General features: G+C 44.0%; 1 protein-coding gene across 1 annotated transcript; it reads right to left on the reverse strand.

Annotated features, from left to right (window-relative positions):
* Positions 1-423: 423 nt before the first annotated feature.
* AQP11 (aquaporin 11) lies at positions 424-22385 on the reverse strand. Its single transcript, XM_006131933.4, has 3 exons — positions 21408-22385; positions 5620-5736; positions 424-3334 (listed from the first exon to the last, which is right to left on the reverse strand). Exons 1-3 carry the CDS (start codon positions 22003-22005, stop codon positions 3282-3284), a joined length of 768 nt encoding a protein of 255 aa, XP_006131995.3. The 5' UTR covers positions 22006-22385; the 3' UTR covers positions 424-3281.
* Between the last annotated feature and the right edge of the window lie 5323 nt (positions 22386-27708).

Consider the following 27708-nt stretch of genomic DNA (forward strand, 5'->3'; position numbering starts at 1 on the left):
GCATAATTAATATACAAACATGCAAGTAAAAATGTTACCGGTCCACCAAAAATTTGTGAATGTGTTTTCCAGTCTGCGATATAAAAAATGTTGGGAAGCACTGATTTAGTCGAGTACATTATTACATCCCTAATCAAAAGGTATGAATGAAACACATCCAGCCCACTTAATTAGTTCCATTAACGCACATCGTACAATTGACAGAGACTTCTTTTGCTGTTATAGATACCTTGGATTCTGTTATTTCAATGCAGCTGATGAGGTGGGTCTTACCCACAAAAGCTCATGATACTATATATGTTAGTCTCTGAAGTGCCACAGGACGACTTGTTTTTAAAGTTTCATACTAACATGGTTACCCCTCTGAGACATTTCATCTCTGTGAATCCATGTGTTTACAATGCAAGGAAAAAAATACAAGACTGAGAACAAAACACTATATTTTAAACAAGTTATCTGAAGAAAGTATTAACAATAGAGAATTTCTCTCCAGAACACTTGCAGAACTAAAAGATTAAGAAAAGTATCTGTTCATTAAGGCTTAGTTCATTCAGTACCAAGTATTTTTACAGTGCAAAATCTTAATCAGGTCTGTTTTTGCAGCAGAATGAGGTCTGCAGCATAATCATGGCCAGAAATGTCTATTTCAGTGTTTAAAAGGCAGAATTTATTCATCCATAGTTTTATTTTTCAGAAATATTAATGAAATATTTTTGCCTTTTGGGCAATTTGACACATCACCTTGGTGTTACTAGTTTTTTGTTTGTTTGAATAAGAGTGTACTGAGTAGGAGTTTCACTTTTCCACAGGACAGATTTTAAATTTATAAGAAAAGTAATTGGGCAACAACAAAGCTGTAAATAGAGCTATAATACAGTAGAGTCCGATTATCCAACCTAAACAGGACCGACTGGTGGTTGGATTACTGAAAATGCTGGATGATAGAGACTCTACTGTAGCCAGCGCTGCTTGGTCCCCATCTCTGCCTGGCCCTGGCCCCTACAGCTCCCGGGCGCCCAGCCCCGCTCGCTTCCCCGTGGCTCTCCTGGAGCCGCTCCTGCCAGCGCCGCTTCGTCCCCAGGTGCTGCAGGGAGGGGACAAAGCGGCGCTGGCAGGAGCGGCATCAGCAGCTTCAGGAGAGTGACGGGGCAGCTCTCCCAGCCTGTGCCCTGGAGCTGTTGATGCCTGCAGCTCCCGGGGACGAAGTGGCGCCAGCAGGAGTGGCATCAGCAGCTCCAGGGCGCAGGCTGGGAGAATGGCCCCCGTTCGCTGCCCTGTCACTCTCCTGGAGACACTGATACCTGCAGCTCCCAAGGCCGAAGCGGCGCCAGCAGGAGAGGCATCAGTGGCTCCAGGAGAGCGATGGGGCAGCAAACAGGGCCATTCTCCCGGCCAGCGCCCTAGAGCTGCTGATGCCGCTCCTGCCGGCGCCGCTCTGTCCCCAGGAGCTGCAGGGTAGGATAAAGCGGAATGTCGGATTACCGAAGGTCGGATAATCCAGACTCTACTGTATTAACCGTAGCAAATAGACTAAAAAAGTAAGTCAGCTCTTTTGCCAGTCATCTTAGATTCTGGAAATCCTTAACAATGTGTCAGAAATTTCAGATGTCTTTCTGGCTGTTCCTAAATGCATTTGGTTGCCTGAAACAAGGGTTTGCAGACCTGGACTAATGTAGACTGTTGAATAGATGCTATTTGTTTTTCAGCTCTATAGCTTACTAAGCCAGCATTATTGGAGTTGGCTCTGAAGTAAGACCATGCCTCATCTTAAGTCAAGAGGAAACTTAGCTGAGATAAGGCTAACAGCTGAAACACTAGAAGATCATATGTAATATCTTACATATGGACAGCTATTCAAAACAAAAATCAAAATGTGCTTATCTGTAGCAATACTACTTTCTCTGAAAATTAACCAGATTGGCAACAGGCAAAATACCTAGAGGTATCCATAAAAATATTCACTCTACAGCATTTTAAAGACTGGGTGTGTTGGAGTTAGTTTAAATTCGGAATCTAACAGTGCAAAATCTCCTGACTGCTTTGTGAGAGTCCTGTGCTTCAGTGTCTGTTATGTATAAAATTTGTTATCTTTATCCCCTTTCAAATCCACTAACCATAAATGGAGGAACACAACCAAACCCTCTAAATAAAGTTTTAAACAAAATGGTGATTTTGCACAGATGAGAGGGGCAAAGTGTTCAAAGTTAATGGTATTATAAAAGCATATATAGAGAAAAACATCATATGACAATGCAAACTACTGTGGAACGCTGACAACCTGTAGGTTGTGTTCACCACAACAAAGGTCTTTTCTGGTCAATTAGCTTGGTGTGCAGCAGGGGTACATTTTCTGAGGCAGCAGAAACTCTGCTCGTTATTTTTTTGTACAGCAGAGCACTGCTCCATGTAAAAGAAAAATACTAAATATGTGCACTGAGAGCCTTTAAAGAGAAAATAGAATCACAAGTGATTCAAGCTTTCTGAAAAGTCATCAGAGTATTTGCCTGTCTCTAGTACTGATTAAGTCTCCTATCAGATTTCTCTTGCTGATAATACTTACTAATCTTAGGCAAAGTTAACAATAGAAAATGAACTGCTGTCAATTAATCAGTACTCAGAAGAAGAGAAAACAAAAATAACTGAAGTATGGGCCTGATTCTGCAACTTTTACTACCAAACAGGATGGGGCCCTAGAGGTAGATTCCTCACAAAAGGAAAAGATGTATTACTACTCCTCAGTACCTTGTCTTTTTTTAGAGTGTTACCTCTGCATGTTCACACTTACGAGAAATGGTGTATCTTGTGTTAAACTCTGTAATCTTTCTAGTGAATATTATCCATTGGGGACACATGCCCCATGGTGCCTCCTTGCAGATGCTAAGTATGCTACAAGTAGGAATATGCAGTGGGTCATTCGAAGAATGAAGTTTTCAGAACTCACCCCTTCTCTTGTGGGTATTATATATGGATAGGATGTAATTAAACAGTAGAGGCAGATACCCAACCTCTTCAGATAATTGTGGAGATACACAAAAGTTGAGATTTTATATAGGTTTCACTTTCATGGTTCTCTCCATACAATTTGTTGTAATTAAATTCTACTGTGTAGTTCTAAGACTGTATTTCAAAACATATAATTATCTGGAAAATCTGTAAGAAAATCAGTGTTCTGAATGCCTGGTATCCAGGTGTCTTCTCTCTATGTACTGTGTTGCTGCACTTCAGTTGTTTTTAAGAGTCTTTTTAACAGATGTAATTCTAGAGTTTACCATTTTAAAATCTCACAGTATCAGAGGAAGAATTTCACCCCGCACAATGGCCACAAGTACTGTACCTGATGGGACAAAATACAAAAAGGCAATTAAGTACATACATTTGAGGAATACACAATCCCAGTGCTATGTAAAGTAAAATAATTTAAAATGTGTTTGGGAGTCTGAAGAACAGTAGAAACTGACAAAAGAAATTTCTTGTAAAAAGTGACATGCAAATTAAACACCTTGGAAACAATCACATCAAACACAGTTTCCTACAAAGAGAAATCTTGAAGAACCTGTAGAAGATGACATCACTAATTAATTTTTCCTGGACAGATTTCTTACCCTAAGAATATATTATTCAAAGCAGATTCAGATTGTATGGAAAAATCTGCTTTTAAAAGCCAGAGTCCATAAGTTTAACTCACTTGAAAATACAACAGTAATCCAAAAAATCTCAACTAATGGACCAACTGATTCAATTAACCAGATTTCAGAGCAGTCAGCACACTAAGTTAGTTTATTCTGTCACCGGGCCTCCTTTTCCAATGTTCTGTACTTCGACTTGCTAACTTCTTTTTGAAGCTGTTGGTGATGTCACATTGAATCCATAGGGAGGCAAGGATTGACATGTAGAAGTTAACAGGCCTTTTAAAAAAGAAGGTACTATCTTGTGTAGTTTTGCTAGGTTGCTTTTTTAATATCCTAATTTTGTACTTAAAAATTACATCTCACCACTACTGGCCAGTTCTGTCCTCCAATAGGGTTCTATGGCAGCTGTGACATCACTAAAGTAGGGCATGTTTAGATTTCATAGAGTGCAAACTGCCACATCTGGAGTTTAATGATGAGGAAGGAGGAAAAGGTACATTTTTATATTAACAACACACTGGATGTTCTGTTATTTTGAGCAGTTAGTCCAACACTTAAGAAAAATCCAGTTTTCTTAATTTTTGTGTGTGTTGTAATTAAGTACTGTAGTACAGAATCTAACTGGGTAGACACCAGCTGATCAATTTCTGTCCATTTTCAAATTCTTTCAGGATATTTTTCACTTTCACAGCTCACCTTCCCTTTTAGGGTTTGCCAGAATCCAACAAATGTGGCTGATATTTTGTTGGAACCTGAACAGTCCTTTAGGATGTTGCACATCTCAAACCACAAGACTTTTAAAACAGAAGCACCAAGGCTAGCCAAATGAAAGATGAATATATCGAACTGTAATATCATTCTGGCAGAGCCAAAGTAGATGTGTCAATTTAAAACTGACCAGTTAAAATGCATGTCTGTCTGTCTTGCAAACCATTTGGAATTTTGCAGCTCTTTTCAAAGCACCCTGTGCCATATATGTACTTTACATTTAAGTTAATGATCACATAGTCAAAGAAAACACCTCACTTTTTCTTATAAGAAATAAAATAATTTCCCCCCCCCCCCCCCACACCAAAATATTGATTCCAACAGCTATCTTACTATGGTGCTAAGACTGAGGCTTAAATCTCACAGGCAATTAAAAATTATGGCCCCTATTGCAAGCTTTACAGATGGATGTATGTATGTATGTATGTCTGCAGAACTATAGCAGTGCCGAGTGTATGATATTAGAAAGACAATGGCTGTGTCTAGACTGGCAAGTTTTTCCTCAAAAGCAGCTGCTTTTGCGGAAAAACTTGCCAGCTGTCTACACTAGCTGCTTGAATTTCCGCAAGAACACTGACTTCTTACTGTCTGAAATCAGTGCTTCTTGCAGAAATACTATGCTGCTCCCATTCAGGCAAAAGTCCCTTTTGCGCAAAGCTTTTGCGCAAAAGGGCCAGTGTAGACAGCTCAGATTTGTTTTCTGCAAAAAAGCCCCGATTGCGAAAATGGCGATCGGGGCTTTTTTGCGCAAAAGTGCGTCTAGATTGGCATGGATGCTTTTCCGCAAAAAGTGCTTTTGCGGAAAAGCGTCCGTGCCAATCTAGACGCTCTTTTCCTCAAATGCTTTTAACGAAAACTTTTCTGTTAAAAGCATTTGCGGAAAATCATGCCAGTCTAGACGTAGCCAATATGTGTAAGATAGTAGCTTTCATTGAACCATCTTCTTTTGGTGAAAGACAAGCTTTCAAACTTATGTTTGTGTCTTTCACCAAGAGAAGTTGGTTCAATGAAAGCTACTATCTTACACATATTGTCCTTCTAATATAACTTTGAATATCCTGACTAGAATCAAATTCTAATCTTAATACTGCATTAATGTAGCTTTTATTTATTCAATTGAAAATGAAAATCTAGATTACTATCCTTTATTTTCACAATTTTTTCCCTGAACCTCATATTGTAACAACATGTTTTTTGAAGTTGGAAAAAAAAGGACACTTACCTAAGGAAGGTGCCATCCAATATACTAGTGAATAATCCCAGAATTTGTTACGAAAACAACTTGCATGTAATGAAAAGGCCAATGCTGGATTAAATATTGCTCCTGTGAGGTTTCCTCCTGCAATAAGTTTTAAACAAAATTAAACTAAACCATCTTCCTTGGTTTGTATTTCTTTGATTGGAAATATTCAGTACAGGACACAAATATTAATCCATGATACTAGATTAAATGTATATTTTGTTACTCTGATAATAAAAAACATTAGCAGAACTGATTTTAAATACAGTTTAATTCTGATTTGGTTTGTCTGGTCAGGTGAACTGGGGAGAACTGTTTTTTAAAACAAGTTTTTAAAAAGGTGTTTCTATAGATAGGCCTCTCTCTCTCTCTGACTGGGATGGTCTAGACAGTATTTGGTCCTGCCATGAGGGCAGGGGACTGGACTCGATGACCTCTCAAGGTCCCTTCCAGTCCTAGTATTCTATGATTCTATGACTGTCCTTGATCTATAATAACAAATTGTCTAGTAGCACCTTAAAGACTAACAAAACATGTAAATGGTATCCTGAGCTTTCGTGGGCACAACCCACTTCCACAAAAGCTCAGGATACCATCTACGTGTTTTGTTAGTCTTTAAGGTGCTACTAGATTATTGTTTAAGTTTTTCCTGCTACAGACTAACTCGGCTACCCCTCTGAAGCTCTTGATCAATAATATCAGTTCTTAGAGTGCCTCCTGAATAGTCTCTTGGGATGCACTGACCTGAGGCAGCTAGGACAGTGGAACATTCTGTAATTGTGCCTATTAGAAGTATCTTGCCCACCCCTCCCATTCTCAGATCCCTTGCCAATTAGGGGAACATGACTACAGGATAATCATTGGTGCTGTTGTTATCTCAGTTCCTTCCAATGGACACAGCATTAGACCAACTTAGATCTGTCTGTCTCCATATAAGTGCAAGAGTCTATAAATAAATACATTAATTAAATAAAATACTTTAGAAGTATTGTAGTCAGTACAGTTATACTTAGTTAAAAATTAAATATTAAAACAACATAGTTAACTTATTGATCATGATGGAGGTCAAAGTCAGAAAGCACATTCAAAAAAAGACCTGCATTGTTTCTGGCAATCTTTCCTTCTGAAGCACACATCTGGTGCTTAAAATGTTTTGGTGAAAATCACTCACTGGTACACTTCCAGATTACAGCACTTCCAGTCCTATGCTCCTCTCCCCCCATACCACCCCCCGCCCCCCCACTAGTACCTCCAAACCAGGAAGAACAGACAAAATAGATTTGCAGGTCTTTCCATTAAAAGAAGTGCTATCTGGTAAGCCTGTGGGATCTGAAAGCTCAAGAAGATCTGGCTTTAAAAGTAGGAGACCAGAGTCAAGGAATGGCTATGTCTACAGTATTTTTCAAGCACATTTCTACTACTGAAATTTAAAAGATGGTTACATGGAGAACAATCCATGCTTTCACAACTCACTGTGCACTAGATTTGGAATCAAGGTCCAATGCTCATTTTGGCAGGTCAATATTTCAATCACTGTTCAGTTTTAGGACTCTGTCTCCTTTTTTAGATACTGCTTTCCAAATTTCCCCAAGGGTGGCAATATGCAAAGGAAACTTTAAAAAATGTAGGTTGGTTATTTGTAGCTGAAGTTCTTTGATATACTTTCCGCATAGTCACATTCCCCACCTATCTTCCCTGCTTCTGTGGAATCCTAATTGTATCATTACTTGGTATTCTGCTTTAGCATTTATTCTCCAGTGTGTGCTCTGTCAGGAGGAGAAAGGAGAGGACCAAATGCTGCTAACAGGCACTGTTACTAGAAGGTTCCATCATTCTAGCTGCATCAAGTCAGCACATCCCAAGAGTGTTAACTATGCAGCATGCATAATGAAGAACTTCAGTTACAAGTAACCTCCAAATGCTGTTCAATGGAAGCATCTGAGTAAAATATTAATTCTATTTTTTGTTCCATTTACTTAATGATTTCTTATAAAACCTTCTGGCTTAGCAAGTAGGTTTTTGCTTTACAGAAATTAATAAACATAACTGCATATATAACCCATAGTAAGGCAAATTTAAAACAAAAACAACCCTATTATTGCCCAACTCCGAAACTAAATCCTGAAGCACATATGTGTACTTTGCATCTTTCTCTGTAGACTGCCTTAAAAGCCTTGGTCAAATGCCCAAAGGGAGCAAATTCCAAAGGTAACAGACTATAGATTGAGAGATCTGAACTCTGGACCTTGGGAATTCAGTGTAATAAACCATCAATTGAAGCTTGCATGAAATCTGACACACAATCCCGACTGCACATGATACACCTCACACCAAATGATAATAGGGATTGCAATCTTCATGTTAGGTTAACAATAACTTTTATAGAATGTTTAACATTCATAAAAATCAGAGAATCATAGAAACATAGGGTTGGAAGGGACCTTAAGAAGTCATCAAGTCTAGCCCCTTGCACTCCAGCAGAACAGGTGTTTATCTCATTTGTTTATTAATACTTCCAATGATGGGAACTCCATAACATCACTTGGAAGCCTATTCCAATGCTTTAACTACCTTTATAGTTGAAAAGCTTTTGCTAATATCTAACTTAAATATTGCTTGATGCAAATTAAGCTCATTACTTCTTGTCCTACTTTCAGCAGACATGGAGAACAATTGATATAGCCTTCCTGTTTTTAACAATCCTTTTATATATCAGAACACTTACCTGGTCACCACTCAGTCTTCTTTTCTCAAGAATAAATGTGCCCAGTTTTTTAACCTTTACTCATAGATCAGTTTTCTAAACCTTTTATCACTTTTTTTGCTCATGTCTGTACTCTTTACAGTTTGTCCACATCTTTCCTAAATTGTGGTGCCCAGAACTGGACACATCTTGAGAGAGGTCTGGGGGGGTACATCAACACAACTAGGGTTGCCAGGTAGACCCCGCCAAAAAACTGGACACACTGGATCATGGGAGGGGGGGAGGCAGGGCTGGCCGGGAGGTGGGCGGGGCAGGGCGGGAAGCAGAGCTGGGGAGGGTCGGGGTCCGCAGGACTGGACGGGAGGAGAGGGGGGCCCGGAGGAAGGGGGCAAGAAGCAGACCTGGCGGGGGGGGGGGGGGTGCAGCCACTGGCCACAGCTGGAGTCCTTCAGGCCGCGCCCCTGGCAGGCATTCCCTTTACTTGTGAGCAGAAGCCGGGCAGGGCGGGGCTGGGAGCCACTATCCCCGCCCAGCTTCTGCACACAACCAGAGGCTCCCAGCTGGGAGACGGGGCCGCAACTAGCGCTGGGAGCCTCTGGTTGCATGCAGAAGCCCCCACCCTGCCCACCCAGCTTTGCACATGACCACAGGGCTCCCAGCGCCAATCACGGCCCCGCCTCCAGTCGCTCCCCGCCCCCGCCAGGCTTCCGTCGGGCATCCAGCCAGAAATTCAGAAAATACTGGACATTGCACATATCCGGTCTTTTCTGAATTTTTCTACCGGACAGATGGTGCAAATACTGGACTGTCTGGTAGAAAACTGGACACCTGGCAACCCTAAACACAACTGAAATTTGGAGAAAACTGAATTTTTCTGTTAAGTTTTACAGCACTTTATTATTTTTGTACTTTTTACACCCACAAATTTCATCGCCTGCACGGCTATGATTAAGTTGTTTAAACATGTGTTGCAATGGTAGAAAACATTTTGTGCATCTGAAAACTGTAGGTACTGGGGGTACTTATAATTTTTTTAAAGGGGTACTTTATAAAAAAAAAGGTTGAGAAACACTGCTCTAAACCACATTCCCCTAGTTTGCTTCTGAATATATCAGGTAGAACTGTTTCAAAAGTCTTATTAAAATTAAGATATGTCACATCTGCTGCTTCCCCCCATGCAACAGGTCAGTAATCCTGTCAAAGAAGGAAATTAAGTTGGTTTGGCATGTTTTGTTCTTGACAAATCCATTCTTGACTATTCTAACTTTATCCTTCAGGTGTTTGTAAATGGATTGTTTAATAATTTGTTCTGTATCTTTCCAGGTACATTATCGTATAGTAAGTAATTGCAAGGCAATAGCGGGGATGGGGGAATGTGTTTACATCCAATTTGCTTTATGCATTACTTAATTTTTTTTAAAATAGCCTAAACAGAGGGATGATCTTGAGATATGCCATGCATCTTTATTTCCATTCAATGTCAATAGGATGTCAATATGAAGTGAAGATGCTCATCATTTCTCAGGATTAGGCCCATAAAGACAAATGAAGTATATTATGGAAGCTAAATTAATCATTAAATGTAATACCACTTGCATTAGTAGAGTTATATCGGGCACAATTTGACCTTTGGGGTTTATTTGGTTTGTTTTTTGTTTTTAACTTTTGCTGTGTATTCTGGTGGTGGACATTTTGCTGAAGAGTGATATCTGCAAAGAAGAATTTTCATACTGATTTACAGTCTTGTTTGATTATCTGTGTAAGGGTTATTTTTGCAAATTTTACCCAGTATTAAGTCTTTCAAAACTTGCTTCTAATTTTCCCTGGATGATACTTTGTATGAATGTTACACTGCAGTGATTCCTGCTTTTTGTCCCAGGTAACTGTTACTTCTACCTCCTTCTGATATCCCATCCTGATTAACCAACTTGGGATCACAGTGTGAAATTTAAATAAGAGAAGCTCCAAGGTAATGCAGCACTGATGGGCTCAAGAAGAAATATTATGCTCTGCTACCACTGACATGCTATGAAATAATATACAAATATTAAAATGAAAATAAATTCCTAAATGAAGTTTCAAAATTCCAAAATGAGCATTTCTCATTTTGAAATACATCTGTTTCACCAGAATGCTCACTGAAATCCATACTGTTTTAAAATGCCTTGATTTTAATAAAAATGGCATTTTACATAATTGACCACATTCACACTCAATTTAAAGGTTCTAGTGATATGCAGCAGGATTCAGGGAAGGGTATATAAACCCTGGCAGAAATTAAGGGGAGAGATGACATGACTCTGTGTACCCTTCTGCCTGATCCCCACATCACAGCATCAAGAAGCTATCAGTCTAGCACTGTTTCTGCAACATGACGACATCATTGAGGGTACATCTACACTGCATGCTTATTTCAAAATAAACTCTCCTGGAATAGTTATTCCAAAATAGCTTATTTCAAAATTAGTCCGAGGCAGGCTTCCCTAATGTAGATGTGCTATCTTGATTTAGAGCCCCAGGAGGCAATGGGGAGGAATAACTCAAAATGGCCCTGGTAAAGGGCTATTGCGAAACAGCAGCAGTGGAGCATGCCTTATTTCAAAAGAGTTATTTCCTAATAGGTGTTATTTCTCGTAGAATGAGATTTACAGATTTTGGAATAAGCCATCTGTTATTTCGAAATAAGGAATGGCTCACATTATTTCGAAATAATGCTAGTTATCTCAAAATCACGGTGCAGTGTAGATCCATGGTAAGATTTCAAGATTATTGGTGAGATGGACTTTGCAAAATTATTACCAAGAGATTAATTTTAATTGTTCATGTAATAATGTTAAAATTTATTAATCATTCTCAGGAATTTAAAATACCAACAGCTTTTCTGGCAACACATCAGATTTGTGTACTCCTGGAAAGTATGGGTACGTCTAAACTACATGGCTCCATCGACGGAGTCATGTAGATTTGTTTGTTCGGCAAAGGGAAATGAAGCTGTGATTTAAATAATCGCGGCTTCATTTAAATTTAAATGGCTGCCCCGCTCTGCCGATCAGCTGTTTGTCGGCAGATTGGGGCAGTCTGGACGTTCCCCTGCCAACACGAAAGCAAGGCCTTTATTGACCTCCCCGGTAAACCTCATCCTACGAGGCATAACGGGGAGGTCGATAAAAGGCTTTCAGGTTGGCGCGGGAGCATCCAGACTAGTGCGCTGAGCCGACAAACAGCTGATCAGCTGTTTGTCGGCTCAGCGCAGCAGCCATTTAAATTTAAATGAAGCCGCGATTATTTAAATCGCGGCTTCATTTCCCTTCGCTGATTAGCCTAATCTACATGGCTCCATTGATGGAGCCATGTAGTTTAGACACACCCTATATGCTATCCTTGGCAAACAGAAACAAAAACAAAGAGAAGGATTTAATTTAAACTTAATATTCATTCATTTGCCTGTCTGAAAACTGTTCCTTGAATGATTTATTTTAAGTTATCAATTTGAACATAAGAACGGCCATAATGGGTCAGACCAAAGGTCCAATTAGCTCAGTATTCTGTCTGGTGACAGTGGCCATTGCCAAGTGCTCCGGAAGGAATGAACAGAAGAGGTAATCAAGCAATCCCTCCCGTCACCTTAGGATAAATCAGACAGGATACAGAAACCTTAAGAACAAAATTCCTTTGCTCATCTACATACTATATTCACTATTAATTTTTGGGATAATTCAGTTTGGTTTTCTAATCTAGCGATCATAGAATCATAGGGTTGGAAGAGACAGGAGGTCATCGAGTCCAACTCCCTCCTAAAAGCAGGATCAATCCCATCTAAAATCATCCCAGACCAGGCTTTGTCAAGCCTGGACTTAAAGACGTCTAGGGATAAGGATTCCATCATCTCCCTAGATAACCCATTCCACTGCTTCACCACCCTCCTAGTGAAATAATTTTTCCTAATATGTCCCCACCAAAGGAAGACCCACTCTTCATGTGTAATCTCTGTTGAAAGCAAGCCATACAGAAAAGATTGTACTGAAAGTAACTATTGTTTACTACTACTTCTGTTTCACCTTATTATTTTCTTTTCCTTTTTTTAATAATAAAATAGTCATAGATAGATATACAAGTGATTATTCTGCTTGTCTTACATCATGTCTCCTAAAACAAAGCAAAGCAAAGCAAAGCAAGGATCTCTTGTCACTTAAAATAATGGGGGTAACATTCCTGAACTGGCATTTATTAAAACAATTCTTAAGATCTGTCCTGTTGTTTCTTGTTACTCTGGACCAGTGATAGGAAACCTAGGCTAGCGAGTGGGCTGCATGAATGGCCCTCCATCTCAGTGAGCTGCAAGCTTGTCCTAGTTAGGGTAGCTTTGCTAAACATGCTCGCGTACCCAGAATTTGCAGGTTGTGCTGACTGAACCTTAGCAGTGCTCTTTAATTGGATGCACAGGGAGCGCATAACTCTTACAGTCAACGTTGTGTGCAGTCAGCACACACATCACTTCAAATGCCCTTGGTTTATGTGTGTCACTTTAGTAATACTGCTAGAAAAAAAACAATGTATATGGAACCAGCAGAATCTGGCAACCATGCATGTGGGCAATGGTAAACAAAATGTCTTGTGGACCACACACAGAACCCTGAAAGGCTGCATGTGAGCCGCAGATTACCCACCACTGCTCTGAATTATGTTTTTAGTAATTTTGGTGAATTGCTTGGTGCTTAATACCTTAAACCATCCTTTTTTGTCTGCACAATGTTTTGAATGATAATGCTTCCCAACTGGTTGTGCTAAGGCCATGTTTACATTACAAAATTATGTCAACCTAAGTTATGTTGGCATACAGTCCCTGCAGTTAGCGCATTGCTTGTGTGCATTCATGTTTGGCTCCTTGTACTGCCTGACAAGCCAAAACAAGTCACAGAGGGGTGACAAAGAACATTAGGTCAACTTCCGTAAAGAAGTGTTCTCCATTTCCCACTGCATAACTCTAGAGGGGACTTAAAATCAAAGTAGCAACCATACCTCTCTTGGTTGTTCCACAACATCACTACTTCTGCACAAGTAAAAATGATTAAATCAAAAGATGTGTCCTGCTACTTTGGGGGTGCCATCTCCATAATTTCAAAGTAAATTGCATACTTACCTATGGTTCTTTCCTCTGCATTGGGCTCACCTATGCTCAACTGGCGGGATTGACTGGATTGCAGTAGAGTAAAAAAACAAACCAGATACTGGCTTGCTGTGCAGCAGGGTTCCCCCGCTGTGTGACTCCCATACTGCTACTCCTCTTCCTTGTATACCTCCTCCTCCTCGCTATTCATAGCAGGGGTCTGACACTCAGGTTCCTTGGAAATATGCACAAGTATGGTGAGGATGAGGTCTCCTCTCCACCAAGGATGATGTATAGTTCTTAGCAAAAGCAGATGATCTGTAACTCTGCACCACATTGACTGTTGGTCTCCCTGGCCTCCTGATATGTTTGTCATCCTCCTTTGCTTTTACACAGCACTGCTGCTGGTCCCTGTCATAGCTTTTCTCCTGCATCCCCTGAACCATCTGCCTGTAGAGGTCCACATACCATAAATACCATACCATGCACGCTTACAAAAGGATAAGACATTCATTGCCACGTAGCCTGAGAGCCAGAGAGAAAGAAATAGTTTGACTGACGGGTTGGGGAAAAAAAGCTGGTTTTGTTGGATTTCTGAAAACTGGTGCTATATAGACTCATAGACTTTAAGGTCAGAAGGGACCATTATGATCATCTAGTCTGACCCTCTGCATAATGCAGGCCACAGAATCTCACCCATCCACTCCTAGAATAATCCTCTCACCTATATCTCAGATACTGAAGCCTTCAAATAGTTTGAAGACCCCAAGATGCAGATAATCCTCCAGCTGTGATCTGTACCCCATGCTACAGAGGAAGGTGAAAAACCTCCAGGGCCTCTGCCAATCTACCCTGGAGGAAAATTCCTTCCTGATCCCAAATATGACGATCAGCTAAACCCTGAGCATGTGGGCAAGACTCACCAGCCAGACACCCAGAAAGTTCTCTATAGTAATTCCTATCATCCCTCCATTAACCTATTTATATCTGGTAATGTCTAATGTGGCTTCACTTATTAAGATAATAAGATGGCTATATACATGTAGTAAACAACAATAGACTAATTAGAAACAACTACACAGAGTCTCTGTCCACTCATTTCTCTGAACCATCTGACACTGAGACTACACAACTTACTTTCATGTAAGCTATCAGATGGTAATATTTTCACCACTTTTCTGCTTCAGCCACTGCAGATATTCAAAAAACAGCAAAGTACATTTTGTGATGTCTTAACATAGACAGAATCTGTTATTCTCACTCATTTTCCTCAAAATGGCACACCACAAGTTCAAAACAAAATAGCAGATGAGTGCATTGTAATATAATTATAAATAAAATAAAATAAAAGATGGTTGCTAGAGCTCCCATTACCTAAGGCTGCATCTAAGCCAGACTGTTTTCTGATTTTAAAAAAATGCCAATTGTTGCAAATATTAGCGCATCTCTATCAGACTCTTTGGCGGGCACAAGGATTGTTAGGAAGAGATGGGATCCATCTAACAAAGAGAGGAAGAAGCATCTTCGCAGGCAGGCTTGCAAACCTAGTGGGGAGGGCTTTAAACTAGGTTCATCGGGGGACGGTGACCAAAACCCTGAGGGGAGTGGGAAAGTCGGATACCGGGAAGAAATGCAGAAAGGAACGAGCAAGAAAGGAGGACCCCTGATTCGAATGGAAAAGATAGGGCGATCAACTGGTTATCTGAGGAGTTTGTACACTAATGCAAGAAGCCTGGGAAACAAACAGGAAGAACTGGAGACCCTGGCCCAGTCCAAGAAATATGATTTAATTGGGATATTAGAGACTTGGTGGGATGACTCGCATGACTGGAGCGCTGTCATGGAAGGGTATAGACTGTTCAGGAAGAACAGGCAGGGGAGAAAAGAAGGACTTGCACTATATGTAAGAGAGCACTATGATTGCTCTGAACTCCTGTATAAAGAGGGAGAAAAACCTGTTGAGAGTCTATGGGTTAAGTTTAAAGGAGCAAACAACAGCAGTGATGTTGTGGTTGGTGTCTGCTACAGGCCACCGAATCAGGTGGATGAGGTAGATGAGGCTTTCTTCGGACAACCGAGAGAAGCTTCCGGATCGCAGGCCCTGGTTCTCATGGGGGACTTTAATTACCCTGACATCTGTTGGGAAACCAATACGGCAGTACACAGGCAATCCAGGAAGTTTTTGGAGAATGCTGGGGATAATTTCTTGGCACAAGTGCTAAAGGCTCCAACCAGGGGCCATGCGCAGCTTGACCTTCTGCTCACAAAAAGGGAGGAACTAATAGGGGAAGTAGAGGTGGGTGACAACCTAGGAAGCAGTGATCATGAGATGGCAGATTTCAGAATCCTGACCAAAGGAAGAAAAGAGATTTTGACTCCCTCAGAGACTTGTTGGGCAGAATCCCCTGGGACGCTAACATGAAGGGGAAAGGAGTCCAAGACAGCTAGCAGTATTTTAAAGAAGCCTTATTGAAGGCACAGAAAGAAACCATCCCGACGTGTAGCAAGAGAGGCAAACGTGGTAGGAGACCGGATTGGCTTACACAGGAAATCCTTGGTGAACTTAAGCACAAAAAGGAAGCTTACAAAAAGTGGAAACTTGGACAAATGACCAGGGAGGGGTTTAAATGTATAGCTCGAGAATGCTGGGGGGTTATCAGGAAGGCGAAAGCACAGATCGAATTGTGACTGGCTAAGGATGTGAAGGATAACAAGAAAGGTTACCACAGGCATGTTAACAAGAAGAAGGTGATCAGAGAGGGTGTGCGGCCCCTACTGGATGAAGGAGGTAACCTAGTGACAGATGATGTGGGAAAAGCTGAAGTACTCAATGCTTTCTTTGTCTCTGTATTCACGGACAAGGTGGGCTCCCGAACTAATGCGCTAAGTGACGCAAGATGGGATGAAGATGGACAGCCCTTGGTGGGTAAAGAACAGGTTAGGAACTATTTAGAAAAAAATGTACACAAATCCATGGGTCCGGACTTAATGCATCCGGGGGTACTGAGGGAGTTGGCAAATGTCATTGAGGAGCCTTTGGCCATTACCTTTGAAAAGTCATGGAGATTGGGAGAAATCCCGGATGATTGGAAAAAGGCAAATGTAGTGCCCATCTTCAAAAAAGGGAAGAAGGACGATCCAGGGAACTATAGGCCGGTCAGACTTACCTCGGTTCCTGGAAAAATCATGGAAGGGATCCTTAAGGAATCCATTTTGAGGCACTTGGAAGAGAGGGAAGTGATTAGGAATAGTCAGCATGGATTCACAAAGGGAAAGTCGTGCCTGACCAATCTGATTAGCTTCTATGATGAAGTAACTGGCTCTGTGGACGTGGGAAAGTCAGTGGATGTGATATACCTTGACTTTAGCAAGGCTTTTGATACGGTCTCCCACAATACTCTTGCCAGCAAGTTAAGGGAATGTGGATTGGATAAATGGACAGTAAGATGGATAGAAAGATGGCTAGAAGGCCGGGCCCAGCGAGTAGTGATCAACGGCTCGATGTCAGGATGGCGGTAGGTTTCTAGTGGAGTGCCCCAAGGTTCGGTTCTAGGACCGGTTTTGTTCAATATCTTTATAAATGACCTGGATGAGGGGATGGATTGTACCCTCAGCAAGTTTGCGGATGACACTAAGCTAGGGGGAGAGGTAGATATGCTTGAAGGCAGAAATAGGGTCCAGAGTGACTTAGACAAATTGGAGGATTGGGCAACAAGAAATCTGATGAGGTTCAACAAGGACAAGTGCAGAGTCCTGCACTTGGGACGGAAGAATCCCAAGCATTGTTACAAGCTGGGGACCAACCACTTAAGTAGTAGTTCTGCAGAAAAGGACCTGGGGGTTACAGTGGATGAGAAGCTAGATATGAGTCAACAGTGTGTCCTTGTAGCCAAGAAGTGCTAATGGCATATTAAGTTGCATTAAGAGGAGCATTGCCAGCAGATCCAGAGATGTCATTATTCTCCTTTACTCTGCTCTGGTGAGGCCAGATCTGGAGTATTGTGTCCAGTTTTGGGTCCCCCATTACAAAAAGGATGTGGACGCATTGGAGAGGGTCCAGCAGAGGGCAACCAAAATGATTAGGGGGCTGGAGCATATGACTTATGAGGAGAGGCTGAGGGAGTTGGGGCAAAGGAGGGGAGCCTTTGAGATCATTTTGCTGTAGTTGGACTATTTCACTAGGAGGGTAGTGAAGCTCTGGAATGGATTACCTAGGGAAATAATGGAGTCTCCATCCCAAGAGGTGTTTAAGTCTTGGCTTGACAAAGCCCTGGCTGGGTTGATTTAGTTGGGATTGGTCCTGCCTAGAGCAGGGGGCTGGTCTTGATGACCTTCTGAGGTCTCTTCCAGCTCTATGGTTCTATGATTCTATTACTGTGCTAGGAGTGCCAATGAAGAAAAAAGAGAGACAGTCCATCTGCATTTTTCTATGGATAGTAGTATTACCACCATTGATACCAAAGATGAATTTGTACCAGTTGGGAAATTTTTCAGAAAAAAAAATTAGCACAGACATGTTAGCCCCGCTTTTATTGCCCACATACCTGAGCTCACAAAGTTCTCAGTGAAACTTGTTTAACTGTTCGTTATCGTCTGCCAAAATTCCCAAGTGTAAAAAAATATTTTTGTAAGCCTGGAAATCACAAAGTCTTAGACTTCCCTGACAAAAATGTGGCCTTACCTATTGACAATCCTGTGGGCTATCATTTTCCATGAATGTTTATTTGAGCATTGCCTAGACTCATAATATGACTTGGCAACATAATCCCCAGTTAGCTCCTGGGGGCAGTATGAGTCCTCTGGGACTGCTGTGGCTCTATACTTTAAATACAATAAGGGTATGTCTAGACTGCATGGCTCCGTCGACGGAGCCATGTAGATGAGTTTACTAGACATAGGAAAATGAAGCAGTGATTTAAATAATTGCCGCTTCATTTACATCAAAATGGCTGCCTCGCTGTGCCGATCACCTGTTTGGCAGCACAGCGGGGCAGCCTAGACACGCCACGGTTGACAAGGGAAGCCCTTGTTGACCGCTCCAGTAAACCTTATTTCACGAGTCATAACGGAGCGGTCAACAAGGGCTTCCTTGTCGACCGCGGCGTGTCCAGACTGCCCCGCTGTGCTGCCAAACAGCTGATCGACACAGCACGGCACCCATATTGATGTAAATGAAGCGGTGATTATTTAAATCACCGCTTCATTTTCCTATGTCTAGTAAACTCATCTACAAGGCTCCGTCAATGGAGCCATGTAGTCTAGACATACCCTAAGAGCCTTCTGGGCTTTTACTACATTAAAGTACAGAGCCGCAGCGGGGTTAGCTCCCAGGGCTGGCACGAGCTAGGACTAAGCAAGTCCAGCTTGCACCGGCTCCGGGATTACTGTAGCTCCCCCCACACCGCTGTGGGAGCTGGCTTTTTAAGCCAGCCTATGCTGATCAGGTAGTTGACTACTCAACTAATCGCTTACTTCCCTGGGAGGTAGGATCTGGCCAGGAGGTAGGGCGCAGGAGTGGGCTGGGACTGGAGGGTGTCTGGCTGGGAGGCTGGGTGCAGGAGCAGGCTGAGGGGGGGGCTGGTCTGGGAGTGAGGGTGTAGGAGTGGGGTGAGGGCATGAGGTCTCAGTGGGAGGGGAGAGGGGGCCATTTACTTTGCTCTGTGTCTCTCCCTGCTCCCAGGCACTACAACTCCCACTAGCTGTGATTCCAACCAATGGGAGCAGCAGGGAAAGCTTTCAGGTAAGCCATTTCCAACGCTACCATTCCTCCAATTGGGGGAAGGAGGAGTGGCAGCACTGGGAGTCACTTCCTTTCCCCGTAACCCAGATCTGGCCCACAAGGCTCTCCTTCCCCTCACAGTGGGAAGCCTGCGATAGTGCTCCAACCTGGTGGAGGAGAGGTGCGGGGTTGGAGTGCCAGCAGGGGTTCCCAGCTGCGTTGGGGGTAAGGAGAGAGTACCACACTTTATCACAAAGTCTGGACCACACTTTAAGAACCACTGCTCTATGATAGTGCTTCTCAAACTTCTTGGTCCATGGCCCACCCCGCTCAATGCAAACCTTTCCATGGACCACCAGCCAACCACGCACGAATAATGAAACAGATTAAGCACTTTATCACGTTAGTTTACCAAACTTCATTTTAAATAAATTAATATTTTAGTTTATGTCCAAAACCAAAGGTTTCAACGTTGTCTTGGTTTATGGCAGGGGCGGGGAACCTTTTTTGGGTCAGAGGCCACTGACTCTCAGAAAAATCAGTAGGGGCCACACAACCCACTCCTGCACCTTCCCTCCCTCTAAAAAATCCAACCCTCACTGATGGACCCCCAGCTGATTCACCTCACTGCCCTGATGCTCCAGTCCCAAAGGAAGGGAGGGGGGTAGGGAGGAATAAGTTTCAGAGCTTTCCACAGGCCAGATTAACTCTTCTGGGGTGCCAGGGTTAATAGATTTTGTGAGCCTCTGTAGGCTCTGGGGTTGGGCCAAAAATGAGGGGTTCTGTGTGCAAGAGGGGCTCAGGATGGGAATTTAGGAAATGTGAGGGAGGAGGGTTCTCAGTGAGAGGTAGGGTATAGGAGCGGGCTGGGAGTGGGGTGCCTGGCCAGCAGTGAGGGTATAGGAGCGGGTTGAGGGTGGGGGAGTTTGGAAGGGAGGGAAGGTGCAGGAGCGGGTCGGGGGTATGCCTACATGGCTTTGTGCCCACACCGCTCACAGGCACCACCTCCCGCTGCTCCCATTGGCTGTAATTCGGAATAACAGGAGCAGCAGGGAACGCTTCCAGGCAGCACTTCCCTGTGCCACCTTTCCCCCAGCTGCAGGCAGGGGAGAGCTGCAGCGCACAGAACCACTTGCTCCCCCCACAAGCTAAATCCGGTGGCGAGGCTCAGTGCTGTCTCCTTCACATGCACACACAGTGGGAAGCTGGCACTGGTGCTCCCACCTTGCAGGGGAAGGTTGGGGCGGGGAGACTGGAGCACCAGTGCAGGCTCCCCGCTGCAAGGGGGCGTGGTGAGCCTTAAACCGCAGTTTAAGAACCACTGCTCTATGAGGACCAGTCAGTGGGGGGGTGTGACATGACACAGACTTTGGCTTACATATATATTTGCTAAATTACAGAGGTCTGTTAATAACCAGAAATCTTGTGTTCTATTTTATGCTGTCAGGATACAATAATGCCTCTTCTAAATCTTTAGCCTTTGTCTTCAAAACTTCACTTAAGAATGTCATTGAAAATTGCTAAGCTTGTTTCTGCAAATCGTCATGGATTTTTTTCCAGTCTTCCTGGTCTTCTTTAGACTAGAGTTGCTGGTTGCACTGTAACTTGAATTAATTGATTGCCAATTAATACTACTGCATACATTTGAGAGACATTGTTCCAGGTCATGATTACAAAATTTGTATCCACAGCTAATCAATCCACTAACATGGTCAACAGATATCCACAGATTTACAGGATTCTAGTCACGGTTTACCTGAGATTTCAGTGTAATATGCCTAATTAAGTCATGCTGGAGCAAAACCTGCTTTACAGCATTTGGTAACACAAGTTTTATGAAAGAGGTCATGCAATATAAAGTTATATTATGAAAAGATTTTTCTTTGTATTTCAGTAAGATATTTAAAAGATCCATCTGGAGAAACTCTTTACACTTAGTTTTACCCATTTTTTAAGACAAAATATTTAGAACAGAGATTTTTATTTCTTTTCATTAATAGGCCCAATGCTGCAATGGGATCCATGCAGGTAGACTTTTACATCTATACAGAGTCCAAATGAAGTCTCCCCATCTTTTTCAGTTTACTGGATTAAGGTCTTTGTCCAGTGTGTTTTATCAGCTGTATAGCACAGCAACAGCACTATGGAAACAAGTTTGCATGCACACATATTTTAAAACATCGCTTAATTAAAAAATATCTAGAACTTGAAACAATCATGGAGAAAAAAAGGTAACTAACCTCCATACACCAGCATAGTAATGAGAAGAGCAATCAGGTGGACTCTGAGCCTGGGTTTAACTGACTCGATTTGCAGTATGGTCAGCTGGAACGCAGTAGAGAAGAGCAGCTCTATGCAAAAAGCCTGGGTCTCCGTGGTTTGGATGGGATTACTGCAGCCCTCAGCCAGTGCCTCAGAGTGCACCTGGATGATCCCCATGGACCAGATGCGATGGACGTAAATTCTAGCTAGCACTGCACCAGTGAACTGAGCTCCAATCTTCAGCCCGCCCTGCTTGACTGAAACCCCACTATCCAAGATTTGTTGCAGGGTGCCACAGGGATTGCATGTACTGCCTGTCAGAGTCAAGCCATGCAGGACGGTAAAAACATAGGTGAGGGTGAGGGCAACATGCGGCTTGGGCTGTACATTGGCCAGCAGCCGGAGCTCATTGGTGCAGGCACAGATTTGGAAAGTGGCAAACATCTCCAGGAGAAAGGTGCGAGGGCGAGGGCGCCGGGTGTGCATAAGGCGTCGGGTCAGCTTCCGGCACCCTCCTGCCAACATCATAGCGGCAGCCATCAGCAGGAGCGAGATCCAGGTCTCATCGAGAACCATAGTGAGGCCCAGGCCGAGGGAGACCAGGACGTCTCCCAGCACAGGGGCAACTGCACTCAGGTCCTGGGCTCGTCCCTCTCCAGCCCTGCTGCCTGGGCAGGGGGGGCCTCCGCTTCCCTCAGGGGGGTGTCTCAGCTGATGCCTCCCGCCTGCCAACCCCCCACAGCCAGTCGGGGTGTGTGTACCTAAGTTGCTTCCCCCCCCCCTCAGCCCGTCGGGGGTGGGTGTCTAAGCTGCTCCCCCCACAGCCAATCGCTACCCCTCCTCCGCGCAGTGCCACACAGCGCCCCTTCCCCACCCCGCCACACAGCAGCAGGAGGCGCCGCCACCGTGGCAGCGCCGCGCTGGGACCCGGGGCGGCGCAGCGAGGAAGCAGCCTTCGCTCCGGGCCAGGGGCCGCCTGTCGGGCGGGATAGAAACGAGCCCCCGGAGCGAGCCGGCGCGTGCGCACACGGCGCGGTGCCTCCTGTGCCTGGCTGCCGAGCCGGCGGCTCTGCGGACTGGGCTCGGGAGCTCGCGCTGCCGCTTGTGACCGTTGGTCCGGTGAGGTGACGGTCACGCGCTTGCTGAGGGACGGAGGGAGGGGCTTGGTCCCGTGCCTAAGGCCGCGGGAGAAGGGGCCGGGTTCGGGCGCGCGGAGCTGACTCCGCACACAGCGGTGCGGGCCCCGCACACAGTCACGGGGAGGAGCCGCTGCCGCCTCACTCCCTGTTTCTCCTGCTTCTGCCCTCAGCCTTACTGGGGCGTCTTGACGTCAACCGGCATGACATGACCCTCGTGTCTCTGCGGGGATCGGCTCGCCCGTCGGCTCCCGTCACAATTCAGGCCACTCACTGCACTTGTGCGTCTCCCCGATGCTCCAGCCGAGGACACCCCTTCCCGCTCCCCGGGCTTTGCCTTTCTGGCCCCCGGCATGTGGCTACCCCGCTCGCTGTGTTATTCCCACCCCTGATGGGTTGCTCAAGGTCACCACCCGCTTGCTGTCTCTTCAGAGAAGGGGTAGCAGTGGGCCTGCTCACAACGATCAGTACCACACAGGTCTGCCTACACAAGCCTACTGTATTCTCAAGGGGAAAAGCACGACGGAAGAAAAAAAACATTAAGAACACTAAAAGAACTTACCTGCATGCTCATAAGCTTATCAGAGATCTCGCTACCTTTCATATGGATTCTAGCATGGGCAGCCCCTCAAATCTCCATCCACAGCACATTCCTTGTGGTTGCAGGTTCATCACAGCTTTTAAGGTGAGAACATGCACTCAGTCCACACTATACATGTTCAGGTCATTTATCTAGAGCAGGCATGTCCAAAGTCCGGCCCGCGGGCCAATTGCGGCCCGTGTTCCGGTTTAATACGGCCCCCCGGGTAATTTGGCAATATCTATCTTTTATGGCCCCCAACGAATCCATATATATTGAGATGAATACATTGTAAAATCTCAGTTAATGTCAGTTGGTCTAAATCAGTTATAAATATATTTGGACACAACATGTATACTTGGTGTTATGTTCCTGTTCATATTTTTTGAACTTAAAAGTTGACAGACAACCTTTATTACCAATAATATGTCATGTACTTTACAATGTTCCTGACATATATTTCAGCTTCCTGGATTTTTTTTTTCATCTGGCCTTCAGATATGAAAGGCAGAGTGATTTAACACCTGTTTAGATTTGTCATCCATGTGACAAAATGAAAAGTATGCCATTTGCAATAAAATTTGCATAAAATAGTTAATTTGCATTTAATTTTAATGGTTCAAAGAATGTCAGGCAAAATGGTCGGCCCTCACGCATGTTCACTTCATCAAATCTGGCCCTCTTTGAAAAAAGTTTGGACACCCCTGATCTAGAGTTTCCAGAAGCCAGTGATTAGTATACAATGGCTCTCTCTTCACATGGTGTATCTTCAAAAGTTTGACTTTAGGCGGGAAAAATTTGCATCCTCCTCACTAACAAGGTACTTTTTAGGAAATTGACTTCACACATATTGTTCCAAAAGCCCTTGACTTTCCTAATACCTTGCATTCCTCTTGTCATCCTGCTAACAAAGTTCCCTACAACTTCATGTTAGTATATAAGCATTTGCATTTTTAATACAGGGAACTACAAATGCATTATGGTTCTCCAGACATGATATGTGAAGTCTTAAGCAGAAGCTGAAAATAAACTCCTCTAAACACTGTGATATTGAGCAAGAATCTGATCCTTAGCTGAATTTTATAAACTAGTGTGTATACTGTTCCTTTGTAGTTGTGATCCTAAGGTAAGAAAGCACATTATCATGCTACTGAGTGGTCAATAAAAAGATTGGTTCCAGAGTGTTTTCTGTGCTTTGAAACTGAACCGCTACTGTCCAGTGGTTATCAATGACTGTTGCAGCTGAGCTAGTACTAAACATAATGTATCTGCAAGGATAGAAAAGGACAGAGTTTAGCACACTTGTGCATATGTACACATAATTTTCCAGAAGATGGCAGCAAAGATTACATTATGTTTTCACATTTTTCAAAAATTATTTTCTGACTTGAAATTTGTTGAACAAGTTCATATAGACAGTAATTTTCTTGCGGAGGTAATGCCTACTCTGATGAATATGTTGCTTTCCACCAACAAAAACAAAACCTTACTTTCATCTTAAAGTCAGTATAATGTTCAGATTAAAGTTGCAAAATCATCTCAGAGTAAACAGAATAAAATCATTTCTCTCACTTAACTGTGTCTTCCCACCTGTTCTTTTGTTGATCCCTGCCAGTGTTGAGTCAGCACGGCAATGCTTCTTAGATCCTGATATTGTTTTGGAGTCAGTGGGACTGCAGGGCACTCAGGATCTCATGAGATCAGACCCAGGATAACTTTGAGGAGGAGGAATTGGGTTGGTTTAGTTTAGAAAAGAGAAGATTGAGGGGGGACATGATAGCAGTTTTCAGGTATCTAAAAGGGTGTCATGAGGAGGGAGAAAACTTGTTCATCTTGGCCTCTGGGGATAGAACAAGAAGCAATGGACTTAAACTGCAGCAAAGGAGGTTTAGGTTGGACATTAGGAAAAAGTTCCTAACTGTTAGGGTAGTCAAACACTGGAATAAAATTGCCCAGGGAGGTTGTGGAATCTCCATCTCTGGAGATATTTAAGAGTAGGTTAGATAAATGTTTATCAGGGATGGTCTAGACAGTATTTGGTCCTGCCATGAAGGCAGGGGACTGGACTGGATGACCTCTTGAGGTCCCTTCCAGTTCTAGTATTCTATGATTCTATGAATCTCTGTTAATTGATTTAGCATGGAGGGGAACAAACAGATAAAGATTAAAAGTGACAAGATTAAAAAGAGGGACAGGAGAAAATGGCAGGGGGGGGGGAGACTGTTCAGTCTCAGCCAGCTATTTGTGCAGAAGGAAATTATATATAGAAAAACATGAGGCAAGGCAGAAGAAATAGTCACTCAGTTACATTATACCTAATTATGAAAGCCTGTACAGCAGAACCTCAGAGTTACAAACTCTAGAGTTACGACCTGACCAAGCAACCACACACCTCATTTGGAACCAGAGACAAAAGCAAATAAAGTAAAGTACTGCGTTAAAACTAAACTACGTTTAAAAAAGGGGGGGAGCAGCATTTTTCTCCTATATTGTAAAATTTCAAAGCTGAATTAAGTCAATGTTCAGTTAGTTGTAAGCTTTTTAAAGAACAGCCATAAAGGTTTATTCAGTTGTGAAATTTCAAAGTTACAAACAAACCTCAATTTTGTAAGTGTTCATAAATCTGAGGTTCTACTGTATAAGTCCCCATGAAAATTTGAGCTGAGTCAGTTGTCCTGCATTTTGCTTCAACTACCCCACACTAACACGGCTACATTTCTATCATTGTCCTTTATGGTAACTGTTAGAGTAGATCAGTGGGGGAGGAGGGGTTTAAATAAGGGCCGGCGTTACTAATTATGGTGTTCTAAATTGTCAAGAGGGGCAGTTTGGGAATTAGTCACTGGGGGTATGTCTGCACTACAGCGCTAATTCGAACTAACTTAGTTCGAATTAGTTAATTCGAACTAAGCTAATTCAAACTAACGCGTCTAGAACTAAAAACTAGTTCGAAATAGCGTTTTGCTAATTCGAACTAGCATGTCCACAATAAGTGGACCCTGAACCGGGCTTAAGGATGGCCGGAAGCAGTGCCGGCAGGGCATCAGAGGAGGACTTAGAGCGTGGAGATGCTGTCTCAGGCTAGCCGAGGGCTGCGCTTAAAGGGACCCGACCCCCACCCCGGACAGACAGTTCTCAGGGGTGCCCTGCTTGCAAACCAGTCCTGGCTTGGAGTGCCCGGAGTGCCCACACTGGGCACATCACAGCACTCGGCCATCAGACCGGCTGCACTTGCTGCAGGCTGCCATCTGGGGAGAGGGGGCAATTGGGGGGCTGCAGGAGAGCTTCCACCCCCAGAAGCCCGCAGAGCCAGCCCAGTCCTCCCCATCAGGGGCTCGTACCCCATTCCTCCCTCACCTCCTTCCACTTACCCTTCCCTAGCCCCCCTTCTTATTGCTGTACAAAATAAAGATAACGTTTCTTCCAACATTGACTCTGTCTTTATTGAACAAAACTGGGGGAGACTGGGAAAAGGAGGTGGGAGAGGGGAAGAGAGAGGCTGGGAGAGGGGAGGGCAACTACAACGATGAGGGGTTTGGAACAGGTCCCATATGAAGAGAGGCTAAAGAGACTGGGACTTTTCAGCTTAGAAAAGAGGAGACAGAGGGGGGATAGGATAGAGGTCTCTAAAAGCAGGAGTTGGGTGGAGAGGGTGCATACAGAAAAGTTCTTCATTAGTTCCCATAAAGAAGGACTAGAGGACACCAAAGGAAAGGAATGGGTAGCAGGCTTCAAACTAGTAACAGAAAGTTCTTCTTCACAAAGCAAAGAGTCAACCTGTGGAACTCCTTGCTGCAGGAGGCTGTGAAGGCTAGAACTAGAACAGAGTTTAAAGAGAAGTTAGATCAAGTCATGGAGGTTGGGTCCATGGGGTGGTATTAGCCAGGAGGTAGAAATAGTGTCCCTGCCCAAAGTTTGTGGAAGGCTGGAGATGGATGGCACAAGACAAATGACTTGGTCACTGTCTTTGGTCCATCCCCTCCAGGGTAGTTAGGGTTGGCTGCTGTCGGCAGACAGGCTACTGGGCTAGATGGACCTTTGGTCTCACCCAGTACGGCCATTCTAAGCTCAGGGCTCAGGGTCAGGGGTCTCAGTGGACCACCTTGATTTTCATGCAAACCTGCTCCTGGGTGGCCAGGCTGGCAGCTCTCCTGCCCTAGACGGCCACTTTCCTGTGCCTAGTGCGGAGATCGTGGACAAAGTCCACGATGTCCGCACTAGCCCAGGCGGGTGCCCGCCTCTTGCGGTCCCGGGCAAGCTCCCGGGAGCCGCCAGCCTGGTCCCGGGAAGAGGGGGAGGGCTGGGGGGCATCGGGTGGGTGGCTCGAGCTGTGCCAGGTGCAGGGTCTGCTGGCTGCGTGCTGGCAGGCTTGCACCTGGCACGGGCACCGTAGCCAGCCCGTGCCCCTTTAAGGGGTCTGGGGCCGGGAGGGGGACAATAGAGTTTCCCTGGTGTTGGCCAGAGTGGCCACCAGGGAAACCTGGGGAGGGCTAGCCTCCCACTAGTTCGAATTAAGGGGCTACACACCCCTTAATTCGAACTAGCTAGTTCGAACTAGGCTTA

The sequence above is a fragment of the Pelodiscus sinensis genome, chromosome 1 (genome assembly GCF_049634645.1).
Source record: "Pelodiscus sinensis isolate JC-2024 chromosome 1, ASM4963464v1, whole genome shotgun sequence".
NCBI lineage: Eukaryota > Metazoa > Chordata > Testudines > Trionychidae > Pelodiscus > Pelodiscus sinensis.

Bases quoted from the DNA above. Each gene is read 5' to 3' on its own strand.
- AQP11 (XM_006131933.4), bottom strand. From the start codon at position 22,005: ATGGTTCTCGATGAGACCTGGATCTCGCTCCTGCTGATGGCTGCCGCT. The intron at 5,737-21,407 runs GTTAGTTACCTT...AACTTATTGCAG, and splicing joins TACTATGCTGGTGTATGGAG to GAGGAAACCTCACAGGAGCA. The intron at 3,335-5,619 runs GTAAGTGTCCTT...TTGTCCCATCAG, and splicing joins TTGGATGGCACCTTCCTTAG to GTACAGTACTTGTGGCCATT.